Here is a 12787-nt window from a genome sequence, read left to right on the forward strand (position 1 = left end):
GACCTAAGGCATTTTCATAATATGGTTTCTACTTTTCTTCACCTATTATTTGAAGAGATACTGATAAATTTGTCAAATAATTCGATATAAAGTGCTACTTAAATGCATAGTTTTTGTCAAAAAATTTTGGTTTATAAATTCTATATTTTCAAATATGACCTCTAGTGGTGGACCTAAAATTTTGAAAATAATTTCCTCTTGTTTATCGGGGCCACTTTTTTTGATAATTTATCCTCTAAAGCTGTAATATAACAGGTTTCGGGCGATATGGCCAACGGCCGTTCTTAGTTGCTCACGTGTTACAATACTCCATTTCACCTCCGAGAGTAAATATGATAAATGGAAGTTGATATATAATCTAAGTTAACTTTTTAATTTCGTAACAGTAGTAGAACATAAACAATATTCTTATTAAATAGGTAACATGTTTTTACACAAGTATAAATGAGTTGAACATCCTGAATTATAATAATATTTAATAGTGTGCAGTTTGTTTTTAAAATACATAAATTTTATATTAATTCATTGCAAATTATTGAATAATTGAGGTGACTAGCAACAAATAAATGTATGATTTTATCATACTATAAATATACAATAATTATAACTTTTTACCCTTAATTTATGCTAATTTGTGACATTTCAGTTGGTCAAATTTAACAGTAATTACAATTTCGTTCATTATATTAAAATAATCACCAAACATAGATACTGTTAGAAAAATGAGAAAGGTTCAAAATACTTGTATCTTTCCTTATGATATAAATGCATGTTTTTATGGAGCAGCCTCGTGCCATATTGTTTAAACCGAAATTTTTTAAACTATTGCAAAGAATTGTTATTTTTCAACGGGATATTTTTATATTCTTTATTGAAATACAAATAAAAAAGGTCCTATGACTTTTAACGATAATGTTAATATTTTTAGAGGTATGAATTTTAAAAGGTTCGAAAAATATCGAATTTGGGTACTTTTGACCTATGAAAAATATATAAAAAAATATAATACAAATAATATATTTTTTTCAATTCTTCATACCATAGTTAAAAATATTCCTAATAGAGATTTAAAAAAATTCCATTGTTTATACCTATTTTATAATTGTTAATTTCGTCGTATACGTCATTTACCTTTTATTATTTAAATATAATGATGATTCCAAAAAATGTACAAATACCATTATACCTTATTATTGTTGATATAAATGCATAAATTATTATGATAATAACATAAAAGTGTAAAGTACAAACTGATACAGAAGTAATAAGTTTTGTAAAATTGATTTCGGAAAAAAAATTGTTCAAAACAAATTGTAGACAATTTCATTATTAATAACATTATTCTCTTTAAGATAAATGATAAATAATGATTCAGGACACAGAAAGACCGATGCAGCGTATAACTAAATCTCTATTAGAAATGTTATTAACTATAGTATGAAATTGTGAAAAAAAATATTGTTTGTATTTATTTTTTTTAATATATTTTTCATGGGTGAAAAGTATCCAAAATCGAGATTTTTTCAACCTTCAAAAATTCATATCTCTAAAAATATCAACTTTATCTTGAAAAGTCCTTTTTTATTTGTATTTCAATAAATATAAAAAAATTGTCCGGTTGAAAAATAATAATTCTTTGCAATTATTTGAACAATTTCGGTTTAATCAACAAGTACTTAATTGATTCCACCTGGACTAAAAGGTAGGGGGTACATATATTGTAGTCTGTCCATTCATCATTGGTTGCACGATATAAAGATTTCACAATTATTACCCTTCTGTGATTTATTATAAACTGTCTTCTTCTCGTTAATTGTAAAGTTTCACATTTCATTGCGAGTATCATAGATCAGGCATTCTTGTAAGACTAAATAACGCTGATGACATATTTACCAATTTATTAAAATTAATCAGTTGTACAGATATAAGCTACGAGGTATTTGGTTACACGTAATATTGATTATATATATGAGAGGTAGTGTTTAAATTATATCAAATATTTTTAACATTCTACAAAGATGTCACAGTGAATTAATGGAAGGCATCGGGAATAATGCTTTATCATACTGTATAGTGCTACAGTGAATAGGAAAGTTTTAGCAATGTGTGTCATACTACAGTGATGAGCAATTATCCATACGACTAGTTTGTGTGCAGACCGACGTGGCACGTTCCGTTATCGAGCAGCTCATAGATGAAGACAGACGGTGGATGGTGTGGGGATTAGAGAGGATAAATGGCATTATTCCCGAGGGCTTCCACCAATTCACCGTGACGATCCATCACATTTCTCCCTTTTCCCGTTTCGACCTAATTTAGATCTTTATCAAAACACTTTAATACTTTATGCGAGATAGGAGTATACTAGTAGAGCTGAATAGAGCATGTTCCTATAAATAAAGATGAAATAGTGCAATGGAGAGAAAATTATTGATCAAGGAAAACCAATATGTATCCATCTAAAGGCGGAACATGTCTTATTTGGACTAATCATGGTTTAACGAAGGATATATTGAACAATTAAGAGCAACAATACTTTGAAATTGTATGATGTATCTCAGCTTCTAATGTGCGAAGCAACAAGCAACAACTGGAAAAATACCATATATTAGGAAGAACAGAAGATGTGGAATCTTGTAAATATCAGGATGTTGAAAGTAAAAAATATATTTTTTTGAATATTATTACAGGTACTAGTCCCATAACATTTTAGGTGAGTTTCTGGAAAAAGCAGTTATAATAGTTCAACAAGTCCAACTTTTATACATCCAGTAATTGAAAATTCATCTATAATTGTTTTTGAAAGATTTGAAAATAAATAATAAATATTGTTTTCCGAACGTACGTCACTGATAAGTATTTTACCATTAATTTTTTTTATTCTATTGTTATTAGAGATGAAAGAAAGTAGATTAAAAAAGGGGACTCAAAAACATGTCAAGTCCTATCAAAATCTTGCTATGAATTTTCTTGGAACCAACAGTAAAATTTGCATTTAGAATGAAAATGTATAAATGCACGTGAAAAAAGATAGATTTTAGATGGAAATTTCTATTTAGTTGTTTATCTTGACTTTTCAATTGTTAACATTCAAACTTTAGAGATACTCACTGTAGAATTAGTCAGTATGGTTATAGTATATGGTTAAGTATAATAATATACTCGTATGTTTCGCAGATGAAGTAACAATCGATTTATCACTTAAACTCCAAACTCAATATACAATTTTATTTTCCACGTTTTTGTGAATCAATGAAAAAATGTTTTGTCTAAGTTGAATAACAAAAACTCGAGTAATGATAATATAAACATTATTAAATAATATAATAAAAAAAAAGAATTGTATGACTTCTTATATTAGTAAAAAAATTATGTGAATAGTTGCAGTGTAGGTATACTATATAAATGTTTATATTAGTGTGATAATGTAGACAATTTTCTCAAAAATGTAGAAGATACCCAAATGGCGCAGTCAATAGGACTTAATAGAAAGAATTCTTTAATTTCAGTTTAGTATATGTTGTTGAAAATAATAAGTAGAATTTGGGCATAAGATATTTAACGAGATATATGTTTTTATACTACAAAGCTTTTAGATAATTTATGAGGATTTCAATATACAATACAATTTTGGTGCTATCTTTCCAGAGAATTTTAGAGATTGTGGAACAATTTTTCCATAGGCGAGTATTCCTTCCTTGTTTTTATGAATCAAGTCGTTTAAACGATTCTTGTAACTCTATCAGATGTTTTGACATTAATATTAGAATATTGTCTATATTTGGTAAAGTAATGATGCAAAGATACCGGGAGGAGTACCAAAAATTGGTCAGTTAATATTTTACTAAATTTGCAATATTTATTAAACTAATATTTAAATGTTCTACTTCATTTTAACATAATCTATAGGTAATTTATCTAAGAAAACTAAACATATATCACATAACAAGTGTTTCTAAATTTTTCAATTCTCACAATGGAGAAGAAACAGTGTTTTTTTTGCCACAACCGATAGATAATAACCAATTTCTATACATATTTAATTTTAAAAATATTTGAATTTATTCTGGATTCTAATATCACTAAGACTTATTATATGAAACTTGACCACTAAAATGTACTTTGAAACTTATTTGGTTGTCATAGAGCCTTAACAATAAATAAAAATATTTATATAAAGGTTCAAAATATGATTTCCAACTGACTGAACTTCTATAGAAGCAAATAATTTGAATGTTTTATTTTAACAGCTGGAAATAAACATTTGAATACTTATTTTCTACTATACAGTTTACCCAGTATTTCCAAAACGAAATATACCTTGTCACTTACTTAACTGTTTTAAGCTATAAGATACTACTTTTCATTCATTAGTATTTGTAATTTATTTAGATTATTGTTGCTTTGGAAAGAATAAGTTTGCTACTTTCAGGATGGATTTCTATAGCTTTCGGGTTTCAAGTCGAATTGATGAGAAATCGCAACGAATATGTGTACTTGTGAAATTATGGCAATATGCTTAGAAACTCAACACATTTATCATTAGTAACAAGTAATTTCGTTACTGAAATCTTAGGATGCGATATATTAGATAACAGATTGAACATAGATGAATTATCTCGCTGTAGGTTTATATCTATTTAGTTTTAGAGAAACTCTTCCCGTGGCAGTCTTCAAAATGGCCCCAGCTTCTTCTCCGCCAACATTTTCGACGTTATGTCCGTTCACGGATATTAATAGATCGCCTCTAGCTATTTTACCGTCTAATTCTGCTACACTGCCGCTGATCTGTAAAATAAAGATATTAATTACAAGTGAACCATGAGATACCAGCAACTAGTAGCAAAAGACAGCAATATAAAGGAAAATAAAATTTGATAAAATTGATAAAAAACCATTTGAAAATAATTGAGAGAAGAGAAAATAAGAAAATATTTTACTCTCGAAAAATGTATACTATTGGCAGAAACATGGTAGCTTTCAATTAAATCAAGGAGTAAATAGCTTTATTCCAATTTATACCATGTCAATGAGTCAATTTTTTTATTTTTGAAGAGCGGATCAAATTCTCCAATAGTTGTGCTTTTGCATTTATGGAAAATCCTGATTGTAGCAGAAAATTAATTCATTTAAAACAAAATCACACATGATTCGCTTTGTGTTCATTTGTACTATCAAGAAATTATCCTTAACTAATTTGCATATTCAAGCAAAGTGAAGAAAACATAAAAGTAACGTAAGTTCTTAAAAATTGTAATCCTTACAGAAACAATTAGATTAGATGCGATTTTTACGAATAAACAAATTAGTATTTTTTTTAAATTAAGGTTCCCAATGAAGTTTATTCAATGGTCAAGGTTGTTGTTGTATTAGGGATAGTAGAAGCTTGTCGAATGTGAATGTGAAATCAGCCAGGTAACATTAAATTATATTGAAGATTTGGCAACTTTATTAATTGTGCAATTTAAGGAAACAAATAATTACGTAAACAGGAGATTTTTAGTTACTAAAAAATATCTTAAATTTTACCCAACGTACATAGCTCTTCGTCAAGCAGTGGCAAAGGATCGCCGCCTGTTTTATGGGTATAAGGTTGTGGGTAAAAACCAGTTATATAAGGTTCCCGAAACAGTGGCTAATTTTCTTCAACTAACTCATATACATATCATTCATTTCAAGATTGTCTGCTACACTTTTGGTTGAATCTGGGGGAGACTTGATGACACTAAAGAAACATGGCGGTTGAAAGTCATGGTTTGAAAAAAAAATAGTTTTGGATAGTTTATAAACAAGTTTTATTATAATTTTTTTGTTTTCAATCCTTTGATCAATATTTATAAAGAAACAAATTATTCAGAATTCAGAAATTTTGTAGGTAGATTAGCAAGACCGCCATATTGCGTGACGTCATAAGTATAAAATAAACACTGAACACATGATAGAAAGTAAATAAATCGTGTTTTATGCCAGGATGCGAAAATACCACGCCAAAAGCCATCTGATAAAGTTTTTTTATGATGCCAAGAAATTCGAATATACTACAACAAAAATTGTTTGAAAGTGTTGGTCGTTTTGACTATCCTGCGAGATGTAATTATTTTTGTTGCCAGGATCATTTTAATGTAAGTAAGATTCAAATTTAACTTAATTCAATATTTTATAGTAACCAAATTAATTATGCTTTTAATTTTTAACGTGATTATGTAATAGTATAAGAACTTAACCTATAAAAAGTTTATTCACTTTATTTTGTATTATAACAGTACACGCTACGTTGCCTGCAACGATAACCTCGCAATCATCAAGCAGACAACTGCTCAATGTTTTTATTAAGTCTCTAAGGTCATGAAATTTTTTCGATTTGCAATTAAATATTTAGATATTATTTTTTCACTTTTATTTAAATATTTTACTTTCTGACATTATTTCACATCAAGAACTTATGAATATATAAAAAAAAAATACTTAAATCAAAAGTTCGTATAGATTAAGTTTTAGATTTGAAATTTCCACCGAAAATTGAACGTTCGGAAATTGTGATTAAAATCTGGTCTTGGCTTATAATTCAGAATCAACCGCTTAGATCATACTTTCCGGAAAGCCCTTTTCTAATACAATTTTTTCCCGATACGAATTAATTTCGAAAATACCTTGGATTACCTATCTACAACAATTCATCCCATGCTATATATAACTCTTGCTATTTTCATCAATGTGTATGTATTTGTCCCTTTAAAAAATATGATCAATTCTGTCGATGTTTTATTATAAATTCAATAGACATGTGGCAGATATAAAGTACGAATTATTGCTGTTGACATGTTTAATATTTTAAGTAGACAATACATTATTTCAAATAAATTTATTTCTCCCATTTTCTTTTCAAATTGAATATAATTTGATGACAATAGTTAAAATTATGGTTGAAAATATAATTAATGTTACAGAATTTTTCATGACCTAAAAAAGTGAATAGCCTCCAGTTAATATATGAGATGCAATGGAAAAGACTTGGTCTGTGTCAGTTCATTCCGTGCTATGAAATTTTATAAAATTCAAATTTCTCTTTCAACTATAAGAAAAATGCGAGGTATTATAATATAATAGTGTGACTCTTCACAATGCCTCCCAATAAATAGCCAGGAGTTAACGACTTTAGAGTCTTATCGAATTTTATATAGGTTTCGCTAGTGAAAGCACTTCCTTAGATTGTGAAAAATTCTATACATTCATATTATAAGAATTAATACAAAATCACTTACAATATCGGCTATGTATACTCCTTTACCGGATTTCCTTGCAACCACACTTATTCCTAATCCTTTTCCTGGTTTCTTAACTAATTCAGTTTCGATGGGACTGTATTCAATTGTGTTAGGTCGATAAACAACGATTTTCATCTACAAAGTAAAAAGTACAATTTCATTCACAAAGCTGAGTAGAATAAATAAAGAAAACATATATTAATACCAGTACTATAAAGAGATTAAAATAATATTACAGCAAATGTTACAGATTACTTCATCTCGAAAAGGTCACGATCTGAATTATTTTTACAGGAAGATTTGATTGATGATGAATTGATAGTGAAGAATGAGCAAATTTAGTGATACGAGGATATATTGAAAAATTCTTGGCCTACTATAGAACCAAACTAAATTTCAATGTCAAAATATTTTATTACTCAACATATTCTTGATTGGATACGTTTATTTCAGCGAACCTGCAACGTCTCTACACCTTAAAAAAATGTTTCTTTTTGCTCTGCAAACCAGACCTCCACAGCTTTTATTACCTCCTCGTTGAAAGACAATTCACGACCTTTTAAACTTTTTTTCAGTTGAGGAAAGAGATGATAGTCGGACGGAAACAAATCTGGTGAATAAGGGGGGTGTTCTAGTAATTAAGACAAATTAAGTAAAAATATGTATTGGAAATTATATTTTTTTGTTGATTTTGGTGCCACCTGTCAACGTATCGAAGACATTTGTAGAGGAAATTACAGATCTATAGAAACCTATTGTTGCAAAAAAATGGATTTTGGTTCTCAGCTTTCTACAAAATTACTAGAGAATTGAATTTGAATCATAGAATATGTCAACCGCTATGCCTACGAATCAGTGTTATGTGTGACTGTTTAGTCCAGTGGAACAAATATATCTCCTTTTTGATCTTGTGGAAGCACGATTCCATCGAGTAATATAACAGCTGAAATAATTTGCTCTAGGTTTGCACTGGAATGTAATAAAGTCCTTCAAGAATTCGAGAATGATGGCTGCAAGATCTAGCCCAGAACCTATTCTTGCCACAACTAAAACTGTTGCTATCACGTCTCTCAATGGACTGCTTGAAAGGTAAAGGTATATGGGAGACAAGCTAAGACATACATAAATGAGTCTCCTGTCTCTCTTACTAAATAACTACTCCACTCAAATAGGTGTGAAATCGACTGGTGACTGGTATTTCAACCGAACACGGTTACCTATGACTCCATCTCCACATTATGGGCGCAGTTCAAGCACTTGGGTAAGCCTCTCAGTTTGCCTACTGACGTCTAAGGTTTTAAGCCAAAGTGCTTGATCGGCTTTTCAAAAACCATCGAACGATAAATTCAAGTGTGACACGATGGGCCTATCTGAAGGCGTTTGTGCCGCCTACTATCGAAATATGAAGTAGATCTTCATTCAGTCTAAATAACTGTCCTGCTTCTCTTATCCCAGTCCATTGTCTTATATTCTTCAACCAAGAGGCTTTCCAATTCCTCTACGACCTTCAACTTTACCCATCATAATCAACTGGAGGATATTAAACCGGCTACCACGCATTTCCCAAATAAGTTGTTTTCCTGTATTTAATGTTATCCACTACCTCACGAACCGCATTTGCCCTGTTAAGGATTACATCGTTTCTTTGCATAGCTGTCCACAGTATCTTGAGCATGCGTCTGTATAACCACATTTCAAATCCTCAAAGTGATTAGTGGTAGATATTTTTAAAGTCCGTGCTTCGACACCATATAAGAGAACTGACCATACATCTACATTAAATGATGCAGTGACTATTGTATACTGCACAATATATAACATTGAGGTGTTTTACATGAGCAAACATGGCTATATACATATAGAGAACAAATTAAATGGAAAGTCTTTCTTCAGTTGTGGCTAGGTGTCGTGAATCGATTACCCTCGATTTAAGGCAACAATTGCAACGACCGATTGGGTTCGGAACCTCGGTGTTAGTACTTCGGCAAGGAAGAGAACAATTAAACAGAGATCCTGGAGATGAACTAATTTAATAGTAAGTTTGGGGCGCTATGCCGAACATTTGAAAGGGGATAGGGAAATGAAATAGGTAGATTAGGATAAAGTATAAGTTTAATAATATTAGTACTATTAAGAATTTGGAAAAATTACAAATAATGAGAAATAACAAATTTTAGACAACTACCAAATAAAAATGAACTATCGGAAATATTTACTACAATACTGATTCTAAAAACATTGGTCGACACGTGGTACTGCCGAAATAAAAAAAATGATCTAACCCAAATTTGTAGTTTGTTCACAAAACAACAAAATTTGATGAGCAATTCATTTTTCATTTTTAGTTGTGACCTTTTGTTGAGTTTGCATATTTTTTTGTTCAGAAGTTTTCCATCTAATCTCAACCCTAAGTACTTGACAACTGGTTTTATCTGAATAAGAATATTGTTGATGAACATTTGCGGACAGATTTTCTTATTGTAAATGTTATTTCCTCTGATTTACTGGCATTGACGTTAATTTTCCTCTGATGGATTTTTTTAACTAATTTATATGATTTTGTACTTTTTTTGCAGATACAGTTGGGTCTACATCTGTTGCCATGATTGCCGTGTTGTCTGCAAAGGTTGTTATGAAGGTATCGTCTGAGCTTGGAACGTCTGCTGTGAATATCAGATACAGAAATGGGCCTAAAATGCTACCCTGAGGTACTCCAGATTCTATCGTATGGTAAATTGAGTAAGTGCCTTCAAATTTGACTTCAAAGTAGCATTCGGTGATATAAGATTTCAAAATAAAGTATAGTTGTTTGTAGAGGAGACCATCATGCCAGACTCTGTCGAACGTCCGTTGTATGTCGGGAAATACTTCAGCACACACCTTTTTTTCTACTATGAGTTGTTTCAATTATTTTATTTTTTTATTGTTTTAATTGGTGCTGTGGTATGAGTTCGTTTATCGGAACAACTGTTTGGATTTTACGTAGAAGTAGTCATTCTAGTACTTTTGACATTATTGGGAGTATACTTACAGGGCGATATGAACTAGCTTCTGTTGCGGGTTTGCCAGGTTTCTGAATCATAATAACCTGGGCATACTTCCATTGTATTGAATATTATTGGAGGCGCAATATACTATTACAGATTACTGTTAACACCACCTCTGCTTTTCTTGATAGCTTCTATAGTAGTTCTCCTGTTATTAGATCATACCCAGAAGCTTTCTTTCTTGGAATTTAGGATTTTTATTTGTTGTCGAATTTCTGAGGGGGTAAATGTCATTAAAGGAAGAGATAGACTAGAGTCAAATATGACATGGGCTCGTACAAATTAAGAAAAAGCCACAGTTTTTGCAGAGCACCTTGTAAATGTATTTTCAGCTGCAGATAATAATAACGAACAAAACATAAAAAGTTGTGTTGAAGCACCATGGTTAAAAAATGAAATAAAATCGCGAGCATTTTTATGACTTTTGACTTGGATTGAACCAACAGCAATGTGCCGATCCTCTCTTTGACTTTTGGTGATGAAGCACCATCTCAAGCCACCGTGTTTCGCTGGTTTTCCGAATTCAATCGTGGTCGCACTTCGTTATAATAGAATAAATTTTGTGAAGGTGTTGTACCAGAAAATAGCAATGCTGTGCGTAAACTGATTTGCTAGATCGTCATGTGACATAATAAAAGTTGTTCGCACACGAAGCACTTCGAGGCAAATGGTCATCTGCTTTTTGGGAATAACTGGACAAGTCGGTACTGTTCCATTAAAACAATGTAGAACGACCAATTCTGATAAGTAAACTAGCATTTGTTTGCCAGAAGTATTCGAAGAAGTCAGTGAAACCAATCGCCGAAGACGAAGCATTCTTCACCACGACAATGCGAGCTTTGTTTCTCATTAGTTAAAACAAAAACGTTTTTGAACTGTCAAAACATCAAATTAATGTGTCTTCCGCCCATTTGGCACCCACTGATTTCTTTTTATTCCCGCTGATCAAAAATAAATTGAGAGGTCAACGATTTTCTACATCTGAAGAAGCGGTTGATGAGTTCAAATCACATGTTTTGGAGGTACCTCAATCAAAATGGTAAAAATACTTCGACAATACGAATGCAAAAATGTATTGATCTTAACGGAGAATATTTTGAAAAACAATAAAGGCATGTCCAATTATAAATGTTTGTTTTTATTTGTTTATCTCCAAACTTAAGTAGTAACTCACTTTATTACTGTTCACGTTGGTGGAAGTAGAAGTATTTGAAGAGTTTTCGTGAAACGTTGTTGCCCTTGAAGTTGTAATGTGAAATATGTTTTCAGTATGCCGATAGGAAGTTGTTGCTCTGCCACAATTTCTCCACTAGCGGAAAATTTGTTGTTTTTAGATAGAATTTTAAATCACTTTCCATTTTAGCTTTGCCTTGGGGATGGAAATATTATCTTAATTGAAACAATGATATATGTAAAATGACTTTAACCGCTCTCATGAAAACGTTATTTGCTACATTTGTGCAGCTGAGAAAATATTTCGAGCCGGCAAAAAATGAATCATTTGAAAAATAATTCCATAAAATCAGAAAAATTAATGAATCTGTTTTTTTGTAATATAGTTAACACAATAATAGTTAGTTGTATCAAATAAAGTGAATTATTCGTCAATCAATTTCGTGAAATGGTATTAAAAGTAGGTATAAAAAATTTCATAATTTTTAAAATTCACGTTACATATTTTGCATACATTTAAATGATAACCAGTTGGGCTCCTGAAAGACGCTTTCAACAAGTATGGGATTTCAAAATCAAAGTAATTAATCTACTAAGTAACTTAGCAGCTTTCCATTGTTATATCATCATTAATTAATGAACGAGTTCATCTGGTTACAGGGAAACCAGGCAATACGCCGTTGGCAAGTAATAATACAGCAGCTGTATCCGTCTTTACGCATACTGATCAGCTCAACACACGTCAAAAGATGTTTGGTTCGTTGAGCTATTTTTTGACGTACTTTATTCTCTAGTTAATTTTTAACACACACGGTAAGCGAGCACCATATAAAAAGAGACCATTCCAAAAATTATCAAGCTCTCTAGAGGAAATTTTTTCCTATATCAAGGCTATTCCTAAAATAAATATGTTCATATTTCCCCCAAATTAAATTATTACAACGATCTTCTCTCTCTATCAGAAGAGAAAGGTTTAACCTCGAATTAAACTACTTATATGGCATTGTTACAATATATAAATTCATCAACATCTTACGATGAAAAATTAATATAAGTGATTTCTTACCTTTGGCAGTGTTTGTCTTAAAGCTTGGGAAGCAGTTGTGTGGGAGACGTCTTTCAAAGATGTACCATTTACATCTAAAATATTATCACCAGGTTGCAGACGTTTATCTATATCTGCTGAACCACCTGGATATATTTCCACTATAATTATAGCATTCTGAAAATAAAATAATTAAGCACATTATTTTTAGGTTATGATGAGTATACTATGGCAGGCTTATACTATCGCTTTATGTT

General features: G+C 30.8%; 1 protein-coding gene across 1 annotated transcript in view; it reads right to left on the reverse strand.

The window, feature by feature from the left end:
• Positions 1 to 357: 357 nt before the first annotated feature.
• LOC130894286 (uncharacterized) overlaps positions 358 to 12787 on the reverse strand; it is a 462711-nt gene continuing 450281 nt past the window's right edge. Inside the window, exons 31-33 of the mRNA XM_057801000.1 lie at positions 12552 to 12707; positions 7263 to 7400; positions 358 to 4788 (exon numbers count right to left, since the gene is read on the reverse strand). Of these exons, the coding sequence (XP_057656983.1) occupies positions 4615 to 4788; positions 7263 to 7400; positions 12552 to 12707 (468 nt within the window). The 3' untranslated portion in view covers positions 358 to 4614. The remainder of the gene's footprint in view (positions 4789 to 7262; positions 7401 to 12551; positions 12708 to 12787) is intronic.

This window comes from Diorhabda carinulata, chromosome 5, assembly GCF_026250575.1.
Source record: "Diorhabda carinulata isolate Delta chromosome 5, icDioCari1.1, whole genome shotgun sequence".
In the NCBI taxonomy this organism is placed as follows: domain Eukaryota; kingdom Metazoa; phylum Arthropoda; class Insecta; order Coleoptera; family Chrysomelidae; genus Diorhabda; species Diorhabda carinulata.